Consider the following 18,209-nt stretch of genomic DNA (forward strand, 5'->3'; position numbering starts at 1 on the left):
ATTTAAAGGCTAAGTAAAGCTTTGATTCATACAGACACAAAAGAATAATACAAAGTCCTTAGAATGATTGCTCAAGCTTGCTCACAGTTGTTGATTTAGTTTGAATATATATATATATTTTTTTTTCTTTGTAGGGTTTTTGTCCCAAATCTGGGCATCTGCTGTAAGTTTATGTTTTTTAAAATATAAAAATAGTTATTTTCCAAGTTATAGACATTTTGGAAGAATTGCTGTTTGAGCATCCAAATGAAAAAGGTCCTTTATTTCACAGCTGAGAATTTGAAGTTAAGAAATAAGAAATAATAAGCTTTTGTAGGAATTATTTATTCCCTGGCTTAAAGGGATGAGCCAACCTGTTTTTCAGGGGTGTTGTTGCTATATATTTTCCTTCTACTTTGCTTTCTTATTGGCCAAGGCAGCTTTGAGACAAAAATATTTGTCTCAAAAAATATTTATGAACTTTTTTTGTCATTGAGGACATTTTGAGGCGCTCTAGTGGTGCAGTGGTTAAGTGCTCAGCTTCTAACGGAAAGGTTGGCAGTTCAAAGCTACCTACTGGCTCTGTGGGAAAAAGACCTGGCCATCTGTTCCCATAATGACTCTCCTAGAAAATCATATGGAGCAGTTCTGGTCTGTCGTGGCAGGAGTGGGGGGAGGGAGGTCTCTGTGAGTCTAAAATCAACTCAGTGGCACCTAAAAGCAACAGAACATTATTCCCCGCCCCCCCCCGCCCCCATCATCCACTTTATTTATTGTGCTTTGGGTGCACATTTATAAAGCAGATTTGTTTGACCCTCAACAGTTCATGAATATTTCACTTCACAGCCCCGGTTACAATCCCCAACCATAAAAAACTCTCTTCCCGTCTCCTCCCTGTGACTGCCCCCTCCCTGGGCTCTTATCTATGCATTCCTGTCTGTCCAGGTTTCCATGGCTGTGATTGCTGTCCCTCTGATGTCTTCATGGCTGATTGATATAAGGGGTACATCTCCCTGGGGTAGGTGGGTCCAGCTCCCTGGGGCAGGTGATCTGCTTGTAGGTCTTTCTACTGTTGGGCTGAGAGCCAATCCACAGAAGTGAGTCCATTTCCAGGCCAGAAGGATAACCCAGGGCCGTAGTCTCGGGCTTCCACCAGCCTTTTATCTGACCAGTAATTCAGGGGCTGGTTTGGAGCCAGTCTGCATGTGTTCTGTATCTTGAGAGCAAACCTACACTATGGGGACAGAGTAGGGTCTGGATGCTTCTAGCTTTCTCACCACATCCTAAGGTGGGAGAGGTACAGGCTTTGGCTGGATGCTAAGCTGTTGCATTTGGCTAGATGTAAAGGTCATCTGTCTTTTCTGAATGCCTGTAAGTAAATTGAATTATTCTCTAAACCTGTGTGCCTCCAACTTAATGGAAAATTGCTGTAAGTAAAATGGGTTATATTTCAGTCTTTGAAGTGGTTTATGCAAGTTTCTGGACACAGATTTAATGCAGACTTGGAAATGATATTGAATATTTGATTGGCCCTGCTTTTTTCTCCACAGAGAGCCTTGTGGCTGCGCCCCACCATGTGTGGCATTTGGGCCCTCTTTGGTAGTGATGAGTGCCTCTCTGTTCAATGTCTGAGTGCTATGAAGATTGCACACAGGGGTCCAGATGCATTTCGTTTTGAGAATGTCAATGGATACACCAACTGCTGCTTTGGATTTCATCGGTTGGCAGTGGTTGACCAACTGTTTGGAATGCAGCCAATTCGACTGAAGAAATACCCATATTTGTGGCTCTGTTACAATGGTGAAATTTACAACCACAAGGAGGTAAACAAAATGAGACCAGAAAATACCTGGATGTGATTACACCTTGGACTGCTTGGTTAGAATAACTTTCTGTGTTTTGTATGATGTTTTTACGTTTTCAGAGCACTTTGCATATTCATTAGCTCCAATAGTATAAATAGGACACCGATGCTTCCAGAGGTAAAATGTCTTAGACACATAAAAAAGGTGATAAAAATGGGGACTAGGATTCCAGTTCTTTGATTCCTAATAGAATTTTTTTTTGTGTGTATTATTAATTTATATGTTGTTATAGTGATAAATAAGGCAAGTCTGCAGTCTGGTGAGCTTATTCTGTTAGGAAGCAGACAAAAAAAATCCTCAAACATTATAATAAAACTTAAAAAAAAAAAAAACCCACTGCTATCAAATCAGTTTTGACTCACGGCAACCCCCATTGGGTTTCCAAGGCTGTAAATCTTTGTGGAAGTAGATTGTCTCATCTTCCTCCCAAGGAGAGGGGTTTGAACTACCGACCTTCTGGTTAGCAGCCAAATGTCTTGCCCATTATACTGCTAGTGCTCCTTTTAAACATTGTAATAAAACCCCAAACTCATTGCCATTGAGTGGTTTCCGACTCATAGCGACCCCTCCTTGGGTTTCTGAAGCAGTATCTCTACAGAAGAAGATCGCCCAATCTTCCTTCTGAGGAGTGGCTGGTGGGTTTGAACCTCCATTCTGGTTAGCAGTCAAATGCCTTAGGTACTACACCATTAGAGCTCATTATAATAGGTGTCCTGAAATCATTAATAGGGAGCTCTGGTGGCACAGTGCCTAAAGCATTTGACTGCTAACTAGAAGGTTCATGGTTCAAACCTACCAGCCACTCTGCAGAAGGAAGACTGTGGGCAATCTATTTCCGTAAAGATTTGCTGCTTTGGAAACCCAAAGGGGTCACTGTGAGTTAACATTGACTCCATAGCAGTGAGTTTGAGTTTGCTGAAAAAATGAATGTGGGGCTGATGAAAATGGAAGGTCCATTTTCAGGAAGGTTTCTTGAGGAAGTGACACTTGAACTGAGACCTAATGGGCATGGATCAGCCCTCAGGGCTGGGAAGAGCATGTACAGAAGCCCTGGGGTGGAAGGAGCCCAGGGATTGTAGTGTAATGACTGAGGGAGAGTTAGGAGGGAGAGGGGTTAAAAAAGTTGGCAGGACCAGATTAACCAGGATTTAGAAGCCATGATAAGGTGTTAAATAGTCTAAGACCAATGGGTTTTTGAGGATTTTAAGGCAGCAATACAATTTTAGTTTGGAGAATATCATAATTATAGCTTTTACATAATACTGCCACTGAGATATTTATTACTATTGCATGTGTCCCTTAATCATAGCCAAAGGGCACAAAGGTGGCCCAGTGCAGTGGAATGCAAGAAGTAGAATTTGTAAAAAACCAAAACCAAACCCACTGCCATTGAGCAGGATCTGACTCATAGCGATTCTTCCTTGGGTTTCCAAGGCGATACCACTATGGAAGTAGATTGCCCAACCTTCCTTCCGGGGAGTGGCTGGTGGATTTGAACAGCCAGCCTTCTGGTTAGCAGTCAGAGCAGCTTTCTAATCTGGTAAAAGCTTACTGTTAGAATGAGATTGGGTGAGAGGGCAGAAATTCTGATCCTGGAAAGCTGAATTTGATAAGAACCTGCCAATATATTGACAACACATACATGAGAATGTTAGGTTGTATTCTGGAGCTATAAGCCTGTTTTTCAGAAAGGAAATAACTTTTTACTTGAATGACATTACTGCCCTAGGCAATTTTGTTTAAAAAAATAATAAAAAAACTATACAAAGTTAAATACTTTAAAAATATTTCTATTCTAAATTGGCAAAATTTGTCATATTTTAGAAAGCGAGTAAGTTCCATTGCTTCTCCCAAGCATCCAGGCTTTTGCTCTTTCAGCAGGTAGAAATCTATCTAAAAAGTAGAATTAAGTGTATTTTAGACTTAAGTGAAATATTCTAGAGTAGGAATGCCTAAACTCATTTTTTTTTTATGAAAATAAAACACTGACAATAATTAAGTACAGGCAGAGAGATGTGCTGAGAGTAGAGGGAGTAAAATCTAGGAGAAGAGGAATCTGAGTAAAGGCTGGGCCAAGAGAGGCCTTTTTCTTGCAACAGACAAGTCTAATGCCAGTGTGATTTCAGGGCTGCATCAAGATACAGGGTTTTTAATCCAAGGGCAGCACTGAGGTGTGGCTTTTGGAGAGCATAGAAATCATTAATCACTTTCCTCTTTTGCAAAGCCTAGGCCATAGAGAGGTGGGAAAGAAGGGGGGGGGGATGGGAGTAGATTTAGAAAGCTGTTCCTTGCTAATGTCCTAAAGTGCTTTAGGGTCATTTACCCTCCAGATAGTTCTGGTGGCATAGTGCCTGAGGCACTTGACAGCTAACCAGAAGGCTGGTGGTTCAAACCCACCAGTCAGTCCTCGGAAGGAAGGTTGGGCAAGCAACTTCCAGAGTGATACCGCCTTGGAAACCCAAGAAGGCGTCACTATGAGTTGGGTCCGACTCAACGGCACATAACAACAACAACCCTCCAGATACTTCAGCCAAGAAGGGTCAGCAGAAGACTGTTTCCAAACTCCACCTGCTATTGACAGCGTCATCCCTGATATTCTCTCAGAGCATGTGACCAGGAGATGGCCTCATAAGTCACTGGAGACAGCCAGAATCCATTTTCTGACAATTCGGAGTGTACTTTTAGGCTAATTATGGAGTGAGCTAGATAGGAAGCTTGTTCGTGTGTCATTATACTTATGTGTGTGTGTGTATATATACATTATATGTGTATATACACACACATATGTATATGTATATATTTATCCGTATATATGTATATATAGAAAGCCCCTTTTGCAATTTTAAAAAAATGTTTTAAATATTTAAATTTATCCAGGATTATCATCTGGGTTTGTTAATGTCTTCTCTCTCCATTGTCAGCCAAAAATGTAATAGTACAAAGAAAGAGAAACACCTGAGGGGTTTCCCTCTCACAGTTTGCCAGTGGTGATGGCCAGCCACAGAATTCAGACATAACTCAGTCACAGCCTCTCACTCTGCGTACTGTGGCAGTGATGGTTTCTTTGTTATTCCGTTAGGATACATGGACTAATAAACCACTGTCAGTTTGTCTCTCAATGAGAACCAGCTTTAATGCCACTGCAGGGTAGAGGAACTGCATGTTGTAGTCTCTCTGGGGGCAGCAGCTTCATTTTATTTGTTAGGGAATGGTAGCAGAGTGTTTGTCCTTTTGCTTTATAGGTAGGTCTTTAAGGTTGAACTGGAAGAACCTCAGCCAGTACTGTATCCCCAAACTAAAAGTTAAATAGTTGGAGAAGATACATTATTGTCTCATGGCAGCTGGGCAACCTATCATCTTAACTATCTTAATTCTCTAGTGCTGCTATAACAGAAATACTACAAATAGATAGCATTAACCAACAGGAATTTATTCTCTTACATTTAGGAGGCTAGAAGTCCAAATTCAGAGTCCAGCTCTAGGGGCTGAGTAAAGGCCCCTCAACCTTGGGCTTCAGCTCTGCCTCTCATTCCAGGCCCACTGGAGTAGAGGCTTCTGACTCATGCAGCTGCTGGCTGCTGAGGCTCACGAACCCAAGATTGGCAGGTAAAATGGTAATCCCAAGATTAGCAGGAACAAACCCAAGATCAGCACGCAACATGGCCCAAAATGTGCCAGAAAGCTAGAGACCTTTCTCAAAGCTTTGCCATATATGCTGGAAGCAGGCCACACCCTAAAGGCAACTCCTCCCCAACTGATTAGATGCCCAACAGATTCCACTATGGAGGTCATTATAATATCATCCTCAGAAGGAACATTGGGCAATCTACTTCCATAGTGATACCACCTCAGAAACCCAAGGAGGGGTCACTGTGAGTTAAATCTGACTCAATAGCACATAACAATAATATCATCATGGGGGATATCTCTGTCCAGCTGTCAAACCACTCAAAACCATGGCCCAGCCAAGTTGACATACAACCTTAACTATCACACACATATACACATGTACACACAGGGGTTCTATATGTGATATGTGTATAATATAAATACCCATACGTCCACTCTACTTTTCTGGTACATTGCTTCTTCATTCTGTTTATCATAACGCAGCTGAAATTGTCACAGGTTTAGATTTATGTTGTAAAGAATTCTAAGTGAGTTCCAACAGGCTATATTTTGATAATGCCATGGTTACCCTGATTCACTAAAGTGTATGAAATGATCATGGAATGAGATATTGAGGCATCTTTGCAATAAACAATTATTAGTGACTACACAAGGATTCCAATATTTTTATTTTGCTTCTGTTTCCTTAAGATGCAACGCCAGTTTGGATTTGATTACCAGACCAAAGTAGATGGTGAGATAATCCTTCATCTTTATAACAAAGGTGGAATTGAGCAAACTGTCTGTCTGTTGGATGGCGTGTTTGCTTTTATTTTGCTGGATACTGCCAATAAGAAAGTGTTCCTGGGCAGAGATACCTATGGAGTCAGACCTTTGTTTAAAGCCATGACAGAAGATGGATTTTTGGCTGTGTGTTCAGAAGCTAAAGGTAATGATAGAACTTTTCTGTAGCTTTTCGTTATTGTCCTGGTTTTGTATTTTCTTCTAAATCATATTTATAAATCCCTTAGGGCATAGTCCAAATTTTTATAGGTGACTTTAGGTGAGTCATGGGTACTATGAGGTTTATTTATTTATTTTTTAAAATGTTTTAAAATTTTTATTATTTCTATTAACTCTTAGCTCCAAATACATCTGCCAAATTATTTTTTTGACAAGCTTTTCTTTTCTATTGTGATAAAATATACACATCATAAAATACGCCATTTTAACCATTTTCTAGTATACATTCCAGCAGGATTAATTACACACAAAATGTTGTGTAACCATCCCACTATTTGATTTCAAAACATTTTCATTACCTCAAACAGAAACTCTATACCCATTAAGTAATAATTCCCCATTTCCCTCTCTCTTAGTCCATGGTAACCACTAACCACTGGTAACCACTTTCTGTTTCTATGCATTTGTCTGTTCTAGATATTTCATATAAATTTGTCCATTTGTGTTTGATTTACTTCACTCAGTATGTTTTCAGGGTTCATCTGTGTCACAGCATGTATCAGAACTTCATTTGTCTTTGTGTCTGAATTATATTCCATTGTAGATATATACAGTGATTTTGTTTTTCCCTTTATCTGTGATGGATATTTCAATTGTCATTTCCTTTTAGCCATTGTGAATAAAGTTGCAATAAACATTGGTGTACAAATACCTGTTTGTATTCCTACCTCAGTTCTTTAGGGTGTATACACAGGAATAGAGTTGCTGAGCCTTTTAAGTACTTAAAATCCTGAAGGATGAATCCATAGTAACATCATTTTTGTTGTTGTGTTGATATGCTCTGCATCTGGTCTGATCTCTTGTATATTTTCAAATTTTCCTTTGGCATATTGCAATAGTAACGTTGGCCGTGCAATTACTGCACTTAATACTGTCCCACAGTTACAACACAATATTTATTTAGGTTTTTTTTTTTAACTGTAAACGTGAAGAAGACGTTTTTCTTTTAACTATTGTCTCAACAGCATTAGTATCCTAAAATCTTCCTTAAATCTTACTCAGTTTTCTGACTTGATATTGTCTGAAGGAAAGGTAATGAATTTCATAAAAGGGTCCTCATGACACTAGTCACTGTGGGTGCTAACAGGTGCCTGCGTTGGTCCATTTTCAGCATTTCTAATGTGATCAAATGACAGAGAAGAAGGGTGTATGCCAGTTACCCAAAGTACTGTCAGGGAAGCCTGGCAAAAAACACACGAGAAAAGCAGATTTTCCTTACTTCCTCTGTGTCCCCTTTGGATTTCTTGACTCTGTTTTGGTTTCTGTGTCTTTAACAGTCTTTTGGCAGACCAAATGTTCTTATTTAGGGTACTGCAACTGTTACCCTTCTTTCACTTTAAGAATAGCCTATCAAAAACTCATCTGACCATGGGCCTCCCTGCCTAAAGCCTTTTAATCACTTCCCATCACCTGATGGGTTGAGAGCTCACTTGAGTTTCACTAGTTTGTCTGATGTTTGAATTCAGCACTTCACAGTAGAATACTCGGTTTGTAAGTAGCTGTGAATTGTAAATTGTAATGAGTATTCAGTATATATAGGCTGTTACTATTTGATTTTGTACTAATGATCAGGGTGATGCCAGTTTGGTTACATCTTTTTCTGTATGAGGATTTATTCAGAAAATTTAAATTGTTTTATTTAGATACGGTATATAAAAGGGAGCGCTGGTGATGTGTAGTGCCTAAGGCATTTGACTGCTAACCAGAAGGCTGGCAGTTCAAACCCACCAGCCACTCCTCAGAAGGAAGGTTGGGCAATCTACTTCCGTAGTGATACTGATTCAGAAACCCAAGGAGGGGTCACTGAGTCGGATCCGACTGCATGGCAGTGAGTTTAGGGTTTTTTTGTTTTTTTTTGTATAGAAAGTAATTAAGGGATAGATGCTTCTTCATATCAGACTTTAAAGTGCCCAAACAGTGGATTGTTTTGCTTGTTAAAAGAACTGGGAATCATTGCTGGTTTTTTTTTTTTAATGGAAAATACACATAGCAAAACATACACCAATTCAGCAATTTCTGCATGTACAATTCAGTAACATTGATTACATTCTTCAAGTTGTGCAACCATTCTCGCCCTCCTTTTCTGAATTGTTCCTCCCCCATTAACATAAACTCACTGCCCCCAAGCATCTTATCTAACCTTGCAAGTTGCTATTGTCAATATCATCCCATATAGTCTTTAAAAGAGCACAACGCTCAGTGCAGATATTCTTGACTAATTAACTGTTGTTTGGTTTATGGAGCTCGGGTGGTGCTATGGTTAAAGCACTGGGCTGCTAACCAAAATGTCAGTGGTTCAAACCACTCCATGGGAGAAAAATGGGGCAGTTCTACTCTGTGCTATGGGGTCGCTGCGAGTCAAAATTGGCTTGCTGGCAGTAGGTTTGGTTTTCGTTTTTATTGTTTGGTTTAAAGAAGACTTCAGGGAATATTTTTGGTTTAAGGTATAAAGATTATCTCAGAACAATAGTTTCAGGGGTTCATCCAGTCTCAGTCTCAGTGACTCCAGAAAGCCTAGATTCTGTGAGAATTTAACATTCTCATCTGCATTTTTTCCCCCTGACTGTTTTCTTAAATACCTCAGTGATGATCAAGAAATGGCTGCCAGGGCATCATAACATTAAGTTTCAAGTCTATCTCTGCTGTACCAATGTATTTTATATGTTTTTCTATATGTTTGTGTATTATACAAAATAAACTTTCTTCATCAGAAATTCTAGATAGAAGAAACTGAACACTGGAGAATTTTCTATTTCTTTGAATTACTTGAAGTCACTGTAATTTTGCTGTATGTCTCTATGCCATTATTACTCTCTAGTAAGTAGATGATAGGGTTTGGAGTGTATAAATTTTTTCCTGTTTTGCTTATATAATGGACATGTATTTGTATTAAATATATATATGTGTATATGAATTTAGAGGACATGAATTGGTGATGAAAGTTATTAGAAAATGTTATTCTAACTTGAAAGAATTTATCTTTATGACTGCGTCAACTCGGCAGCAACTAACAGCCACATGTTAATGATTTGTAGGTCTTGTTAACTTAAAACACTCCGCAACTCCATTTTTGAAAGTGGAGCCTTTTCTTCCGGGACACTACGAAGTGTTGGATTTAAAGCCCAGTGGCAAAGTTGCATCTGTGGAAATGGTCAAGTATCATCAGTGTAGAGATGAACCCCTGCATGCCCTCTATGACAGTGTGGAGAAACTATTCTCAGGTACTAGAGCAAACACCCACCCCGTCCCCAGCCCTGTCCCCCAAAGAGAAAAAGTTTCCTCTCATGTTACCTGAGTGATTTAAGTTTGAAGACTTGCTTCCTATTTAGTTTGGAGATTTGGCGATTCACTATTGAGTGGACGCCACTTTTGAGGATATGCCATCATGATAGATGCAGAAGACTGTGTACCTCATTTCAACTAATAATTCAACCCAAGCTTGTCTGGATCACTTGCATTTACTTTATGTATAAAGTGTTATTATGTGTTTATAGGTTTTGAGATAGAAACCGTCAAGAGCAACCTCCGGATCCTTTTTAACAATGCTATTAAGAAACGTTTGATGACAGACAGAAGGATTGGCTGCCTTTTATCAGGTGAAGTCAGAATTTAAAACCCAATTATATTTGGTGTGTTGTTTAACTTAAAAGATTTGTAACTACCCTGAGGTTTTGACTAAAATATTTCTGTAAGATTTACCATTCCTTCATTATGGGATGAGAAGTTTGTTTTCTATAAGCTGCATTTAACATCGTAATTATTAATAGTACTGTAACACACTGGAGTTCCTGAGTGGTATAAATGGTTAACACCTTCAACTGCTAACTGAACAGCTGGAGCTTTGAGTTCACCTAGAAAACGCCTCAGAAGAAAAGCCTTGTGACCTACTTGCAAGCAGTCAGCCTTTGAAAATCCTGTGGAGCACAGTTCTACTCTGACACAAATGTGGTTGTCGTGAGTCAGAGCAGCTTGGTTCTGTTAATTTAACAAATTAGAGTTATGCTGTAGCTATACAGGAGCTCAAGGAGCTCTGGTGGCACAGTGCTTAAGGCAGCTGACTGTGAACCAGAAGGTTGGCAGTTTAAACCCACCACCCACTCCGCAGAAAGAAGACTGGGAAGTCTACTGTAAAGATTTACCACCTTGGAAACCCAAAGGAGGTCGCTATAAGTTGGAATTGACTCGATGGCAGTGAGTTTGGTTTTTTTTATGTAGGCGCTCTGGTGACCCAGCAGGTAAGGCATTTGACTGCTAACCAGAAGGTTGGCGATTCACATCCACCGGCTGCTCTTTGGGAGGAAGATGAGACGATCTACTTCTGTAAAGATTTACAGCCTTGGAAACCCAACAGGTTGCTGTGGCTTGGAATCAACTTGATGGTAGTGGGTTTGGTTTGGTTTTATAGCTGTATTATTGATGTAACACTGAGCCAATAGGCATTCTTTAGAATTCCATGTACTGACTTTTACTAATTTATATGCTTGATACTGTTATCACAGTTAAATGTTATATTTTTCTCTTATTAAAGTTTATGTACAGTTTATAAAACTTCCAGGGATTTTAAATTGTAAAATATAATCTCAGTGCTTAATAGGAGTACAAATCCTATCTGTCCCTATCTTCTGCAAGGCATATAACCATACAATTGCTTTTTTGTCCATAGGGGGTTTGGATTCCAGCCTGGTTGCTGCCACCCTGTTGAAGCAGCTAAAAGAGGCCCAAGTTCAATATCCTCTTCAGACATTCGCAATTGGCATGGAAGACAGTCCTGATTTACAGGCTGCTAGAAAAGTAAGAAATCATTTCTGCCTGTTATGTAGATAACACAGCTTTGGTACTAGAATAAAATGCTATAATTCTACTGCTGTGTTGCCTTGGGTAATTGTTTAAATATATTATAATTAATACCTTTTGAATATCAGTTGTGTGGTAGGCTGTGTTCTAGATACTTTTATGTATGACTGATGCCTTCCTTACAAAATCTCTGAAAAATTTTGAAAGTAAGTGTATAGTGTAGTGGTTTGCAGGCTTTGGCGCTTACGTGCTGGTTTCAAATCCTGACTCTACCACTCATTTCCTTATTTATGTAATGAATGTAATAGTATGTACTGTGGGATGATTTTGAGTGGAAAATGTTATAGTTTATATAAAGTACTTAGGATAGAGCCTAGCATGTACTAAGTACTTAGTGAATGTTAGCTATTAATGATTTTTTATTCTTTTTTTATAAAGCACAATGCTTAGGGAAGAACCCTGGTGGTACAGTAGTCAAGTGCTTGGCTGCTAACCAAAAGGATGACAGTTTGAACCCACCAACTGCTCCCAGGAGAAAAATGTGGCAGTCAGCTTCCATAAATATTTACAGCCTTGGAAAAAACCTATCTTGAAATAGTTCTACTCTGTCCTATAGGGTTACTATGAATAGGAATTAACTTGCGGCAATAGGTTTTTTGGGTTTTATGCTTAGGGCTGTAGGCAGAGGAGACCTTGTATTATTCACTGCGAAGGAGACCTGGTTCCCATTCTGGAAGAATGTACATAGAACAGATGAGTAAGAGCTAGAGACCAGTCCCAAAGCAAACTGATCAATGCTGAGAGAACCCAAAGTAGTCAAAGGAGATAGAATGAGGGGAGGCCATTCTATATAGAAATAACATCAGGGTATAAAATTGTGCATTTTGGGATATTCAAAAGGAGACAGCTTTAGAGTTGGGACCATGTTGGACTACAGAGATGAGGTGGGTTTGGTAAAATAGGTGGGGGCGGGGCTAGTTGGGAGCCTCTAGACTATTAGGTTGAAACCTTTGGGATGGAAAAATATGGGAAATTTAACTGTAGGTGGTTGAATGGAAGGCAGAGAGGCTAGATGAGGTGAGAGAAGCTGGCTAGGTGGGGCTTATAAACGGTGACCTAGAGAACTAGACCCCCTTATTTTGCCTTTTTTGTTGTAATTTGGGAGTCCCTGAGTGATGCAAATGGTTAACGGACTCGACTGCTGGATGAAAGGTTAGCAGTTCGAGGCCACTCTGAGGTGCCTCTAGAGAAAAGTCTTGTGACCTGCTTCTGAGAAGTTGGCCACTGGAAACCCTGTGGAGCATAGGTCTCCTGGGACACATTGACTCGAGGGCAACTGGCTTATTGTTAATTTATATAGTTTTGTGAGCTACTGTCAGGTTTTATTTAAAAGGTAGTTCTTCTTTAGATAACAAACATGGATGTTTTTATATAACCAGGTAGCAAATCATATTGGGAGTGAGCATCATGAGGTCCTCTTTAATTCTGAAGAAGGAATTCAGGCCCTGGATGAAGTAATATTTTCCTTGGAAACTTATGACATTACAACAGTTCGTGCTTCAGTAGGTAAGGTGTTTTATAATAGCGAAAATATTTATTTATTTATTTATTTGATCGTGAAGGAGCACAAGGGTTTGAAAACTTACTTCAAACAACAATTTAAAACACGCTAATCAAGAATGGATGCAGATAAATCCCTATGTTATCAATTGTTTATAAAGTTTCATGGGCTGTAGTCTGAATAAAATGCAGTAATAGTTCTTCTATGTTGGAATATTCCAAAAGGAATACTTGTTTTGGATGTTGACCCTTGAACAATGCAAGGGTTAGGGGCACTGACCCACCTGCACAGTCACAAATCCACATATAACTTTCAACTCCCCCAACAACTTAACTACTAATAGCCTACTGTTGACTAGAAGCCTAACCAATAACATCAACAGTCCGTTAGCACAGTTCTTGCTGTATACTTACTAGATTTTCATACAAAGACACTCATGCAATGGATAAGTTTATTAACTGAAGGGTGTATAATGATTATTTACTGCTCATTACTGTTCATTGAGTGGAACTGGATCCTCATAAAGGTCTTCATCCTCATGGTCTTCACGGTGATAGGCTGAGGAGGAGGAGGGCTTGGTTCTGCTGTCTCGGGGGTGGCAGAGGCAGAAAAAGGAGAGGAGGTAGAAGGGGAGGGGAGAGGCAGGCACACTGGGAGTCACTTCGTGAAATATGATTTCTGTCTGATGTTTTGCTTTTTCATTTCACTAAAAATGTTTCTATATGGTACCAATCCTCCTTCCACCATTTGCTTTAGTTTCAGTGCCCATGTCATGGAAGAGTCCATGTCATAAAAGACATTCTTGGTCTAAAGGCTGTACACTTGAAGCCTGCTTATAATATTGTGGAATGGTTCTGGGTTATTTTATTGTAATTGTACAGCTTTTGGATTAAGTATGTATAAATGGTCTATAGATTTAAGGTCATTATTTTGGAATCTATGTTAATACAAAATCTAGTATAAAAGCAAAGTTTGAAGTTGTTTCCAAAAGCCAAATAAAAGGCATTTTTGGTGGAGGAGTAACATTAACAATAATTTCTCTTTTTTTCAAAAGGTATGTACTTAATTTCCAAGTATATTCGGAAGAACACAGATAGCGTGGTGATCTTCTCTGGAGAAGGTTCAGATGAACTTACACAGGGTTACATATATTTTCACAAGGTAAATATTCTGAAAGAGAATGATACTGGTACTAGGTTAGGAAAAGTTAATTATTTAGCTATATTCTATTGTGTGTTTGGGAGCTCTGGTAGCATAGTGGCTAAGGCACTTGACTGCTAACCAGAAGGCTGGTGGTTCAAACCCACCAGCCACTCCCCGGAAGGAAGATGGGGCAATCTACTTCTGTAGTGATACTGCCTCGGAAACCCAAGGAGGGGTTGCTATGGATCGGGTCTGACTCAATGGCACATAACAACAACACAACATTGTCCTTTCAGTATGACAGTCATATTTTTTAATGTCTTATGAAATATATGGAGAAATCTGATCATCTCTGCTTTATATTTCTTTGGAAGAGAAAGAAGGCTTAAGTGTCAGTCATTTTCATTTTTTAAAATGGGCTACACATCAGAATCACCTTTCTGATACTTCTCAGTCCCCTTTTGAACTTTGGCTGTTGCACAATGTGTTGATCTCACTTGTTCTCTAGCTAACAGTTTATGGTGTGAGAGAAGACATGTTTATAAAGCATTACTTGTCTATATTCAGCCCTTTCTTTCTTTCCCTGTTTTTTTTTTTTTTTTTCCCTTGCCTACTTTTAGAGTTGGGATATGTGTAAGAGTGAGAAATAAAAACTTGTATGTTCCAAGGCTAAATGTTTGTGTATTTGAAACTTCAGCTGTTTCTTTGTAAAATAGGCTCCTTCTGCTGAAAAAGCTGAGGAAGAGAGTGAGAGGCTTCTGAAGGAACTCTATTTATTTGATGTTCTCCGTGCAGATCGAACTACTGCTGCCCATGGGTAACTCAGTATTTTAAGAAGTGATTGTAACAAAAAAATCTCAAGAGCTGATTTTTTTTTTCTTTTCTTCTTTTGGCCATATGTTCCAAAATATGACTTGACTTTTATAGGAAAAAGAAGCTTTTTTTCTTAGCCCCAAGAGAATTAAGCTAAATTCTCAGTGCTGTCACAGTGATAGTGAGGATTCTCTATTCACAGGTTTTAGTGAGTTTCCATCTGTCTGAACAACCAGAAGGGGAGGCAGTTGCAGTTATTTTAGTTTTTTTAAGAGAAGTAAAGATTGTAAGTTTCCATGGAACATGTGTTGAGCACCTGCCGTGCCTGTTTGGTGCTGTGGTGACAGGGCAGTGAGGATGTAAAACTTTGGATTCAATTATTAGAAGCCATGTTTCTTTGATGTCATTTCTGATTGGCTAATGTTTCACTTTTTGGTTGGTCATGTTGGAAAATTGAAAAAAGTTGATGATAAACAACCAGCATTAAATGTCTTAGTTGCTTCTACAGTATCAAATTTAGATTAGAAAATATTTAAATATCGATTTGGGGACCAAACCAGAATTTAGGAGTTAGGTGATGATGAAACATTGTAGAATGTTGGTTTATACTGCATATTGTATATGAATTATTCCTTAGTAATGTAAAACACTGGACTAACATTTATTCATAGGACAAGAGTAGGTATCATCTAGAAAAAAACTTTTAAGTCAGAAAAGTCTAGGTGAGGTACATTGTTACCAGTCACTAGTGGGTGAGTATTTCTGCCTTGTGAGATACTCATCTAGCTGTTCATACAAGGGAAAGTAAAAGTAATAGACCATAAGCCCCTAGAGTTTTAGCTTTATTCCCTAGATGAGTAGATAGATATTACTATTTTGAATGACCGTGTTTTATTCATCAAACTCTAGGGCAGTCAGTTAGGAGGGTTGTAAGACGATGACTTTATTATCTTAATGTACTTACACTGATTGAATTTCGAGGAACATCTGAGTCAGAATCTAAACTGACAGGCACTGCATATCCATTTTGATTTAGATTTTCTTCTTTTCTCCTTTGAGCCTCGAACTGAGAGTCCCGTTCCTGGATCACCGATTTTCTTCCTATTACTTGTCTCTGCCAGCAGAAATGAGACTTCCAAAGGTAAGCAAATCAATTTTAGACAAAACTGCTCCTTGGTATCAGGTTGTATTTGTAACTTGCACTGACGCGCCTTTTGCTTTCATGTCAGCATGGGATAGAGAAACATCTTCTAAGAGAGACATTTGAGGACTCTAACCTGATACCTAAAGAGATTCTTTGGCGACCAAAAGAAGCCTTCAGTGATGGAATAACCTCAGTTAAGAATTCCTGGTTTAGGATTTTACAGGACTATGTTGACTATCAGGTATATCATCCTTTAAAACATGTTCAGGACTAGGAAGATTTGGATGCAGAGTTGTAATCACCCTTTATTTGGTATCTAGTTTGAATATTTTTTGCCTATAGGAGGGGTTCACAATACCTATAACATACTTACACTGATTGAATTTCGAGGAACGTCTGAGTCAGAATCTAAACTGACAGGCACTGCATATCCTTTTTGATTTAGATTTTTTTCTTCAATTTTAGATAAAACTGCTCATTGGTATCAGGTTGTATTTGTAACTTGTACTGATGTGCCTTTTGTTTCCATGTCAGCATGGGATAGAGAAACATCTTGTAAGAGAGACATCTTTCATATGAATTAAGTAGCATAAAGGATTATAAAGTAGCATCTAGTATTGAGAGAAAGGAGACTTGACCAATCATCACTGACCTTTTAACACATTTTAGTACCTAGTAGGTACCAGGTGGTCAGAGCCAGCAGTATTGGTAATATGCGTATGAACGTTTCTTACAAGTCACTACAGCTATGTATATTATGGGTATTTTGATATTTTCTAAGTGATGGGTGATTCACTGGGTCTATAGTAAATAATATTTTGCCCTTACTCTCTTGTTCTTCCAGGTTGATGATGCAATGATGTCAGCTGCTGCAGAAAAGTTTCCCTTCAATACTCCTAAAACAAAAGAAGGCTATTACTACCGTCAGATCTTTGAACGCCACTACCCAGGCCGGGCCGACTGGCTGACCCATTACTGGATGCCCAAGTGGATCAATGCCACCGACCCTTCTGCCCGCACGCTGACCCATTATAAGTCAGCTGCCAAATCTTAGGCGCTCTTTCAGCAGTAGAGTTAAAGTAAATGTTTCTTCTTATTTGGTTGTGAGCAATGAGAGTCAACCATCCCAGATTACTTGGGAGTAAAACAAAAATCTTAACTTAAATCTAAAGTATGGCTGTTGTCATTTATACTCTCGTAGTCCCTTCATGAGTGGTAGCTGGAAATTGAGCAGCTTTTGCTGTAGCATAAGGTGGAAGGGGAGCTTGGAAAGGAGAAAGCAGTGATGTTTGCAAGCTTCTGGCAGGGCTACTTTAGAACATTTTTGGGCCTCATGCAGATGTGGCCTGCTTCCAGTCCTTGCTCTTATCTTAGTGTGGTTGCTCATGACTCCCCAAGGGATTTGGCCCATGGGCCATAGTTTTCTGATCCCATTCTAAAGGAACACCCAGTACCAAGCATTTCTGATAAAAGTAAAAGTATTCTGAATCTAATTGGGGAAAGAGAACGTTTAACAAGGAATGTTTCACTACCAAGATTTTTACTTGAATACTCACTGATTAGGAGCTCTGGTGGCATAGCACCTAACCAGAAGGCTGGCGATCCAAACCACCAGCCACTCCTCAAGAAGGAGGATTGGGCAATCTACTTCTGTAGTGTTACTGCCCGGGAAAGCCAAGGAGGGGTTGCTATGAGTCGGATCTGACTTGACAGCAGTGAGTTTGGTTTTGGTTTTGTTTTACTCACTGATTGTTAAGGGACAGCATTTTGGGATACATTTTAAAGGTGAATTTAGCTACTAGGAATTTTGAAGAGGAATTGTTTGTGGACAGATAAGTATAAGATAGCCTGATGGGAAGCATGAGTAGGTGGAAATTGAGCTGGTAAGTTGGACAATGGGCTTTTTTTTTTTTTTTAGGCTAGCTGTAAGCCTTTATTTACAATTTAACATCTTCAGGAAGCTGAGAAAACATTAATATTAGGTGACTCAGTGATAACCTTGTGTCTAGGTACGAAACCAAACTCATTGCTATTGAGTCAGTTCCAACTCATCACAACCCCCATTGGGTTTCCAAGGCTGTGAATCTTTACAGAAGTGGATTGCCCCATCTTCCTTCTGTGGAGTGGCTGGTGGATTTGAACTGTTGATCTTCTGGTTAGCAGTCAGATGCCTTAGGCACTACACTACCAGAGCTCCTTCTGTAGGTACTTAAACCTAGCATAATTTGGTTCTGTTGTTAGGTACCATTGAGTTGACTCTGACTCAGTGATCCTGAGT

At 39.2% G+C, this 18,209-nt stretch overlaps 1 protein-coding gene across 1 annotated transcript; it reads left to right on the plus strand.

The window, feature by feature from the left end:
- The first annotated feature begins 1,553 nt into the window (after window positions 1-1,553).
- Window positions 1,554-16,985, plus strand: ASNS (asparagine synthetase (glutamine-hydrolyzing)). The gene is made up of 11 exons (XM_007944083.2): window positions 1,554-1,802; window positions 6,165-6,402; window positions 9,512-9,697; window positions 9,971-10,072; window positions 11,140-11,267; window positions 12,710-12,836; window positions 13,886-13,992; window positions 14,691-14,791; window positions 15,847-15,928; window positions 16,017-16,172; window positions 16,776-16,985. Exons 1-11 carry the CDS (start codon window positions 1,554-1,556, stop codon window positions 16,983-16,985), a joined length of 1,686 nt encoding a protein of 561 aa, XP_007942274.1.
- The last annotated feature ends 1,224 nt before the right edge of the window (window positions 16,986-18,209 follow it).

The sequence above is a fragment of the Orycteropus afer genome, unplaced genomic scaffold (genome assembly GCF_000298275.1).
Source record: "Orycteropus afer afer isolate SDZICR_OR568_19922 unplaced genomic scaffold, OryAfe1.0 scaffold00119, whole genome shotgun sequence".
Taxonomy (NCBI): Eukaryota; Metazoa; Chordata; class Mammalia; order Tubulidentata; family Orycteropodidae; genus Orycteropus; species Orycteropus afer.

Bases quoted from the DNA above. Each gene is read 5' to 3' on its own strand.
- ASNS (XM_007944083.2), top strand. From the start codon at position 1,554: ATGTGTGGCATTTGGGCCCTCTTTGGTAGTGATGAGTGCCTCTCTGTT. The intron at 6,403-9,511 runs GTAATGATAGAA...AATGATTTGTAG, and splicing joins TGTGTGTTCAGAAGCTAAAG to GTCTTGTTAACTTAAAACAC. The intron at 14,792-15,846 runs GTAACTCAGTAT...TTCTCCTTTGAG, and splicing joins CGAACTACTGCTGCCCATGG to CCTCGAACTGAGAGTCCCGT.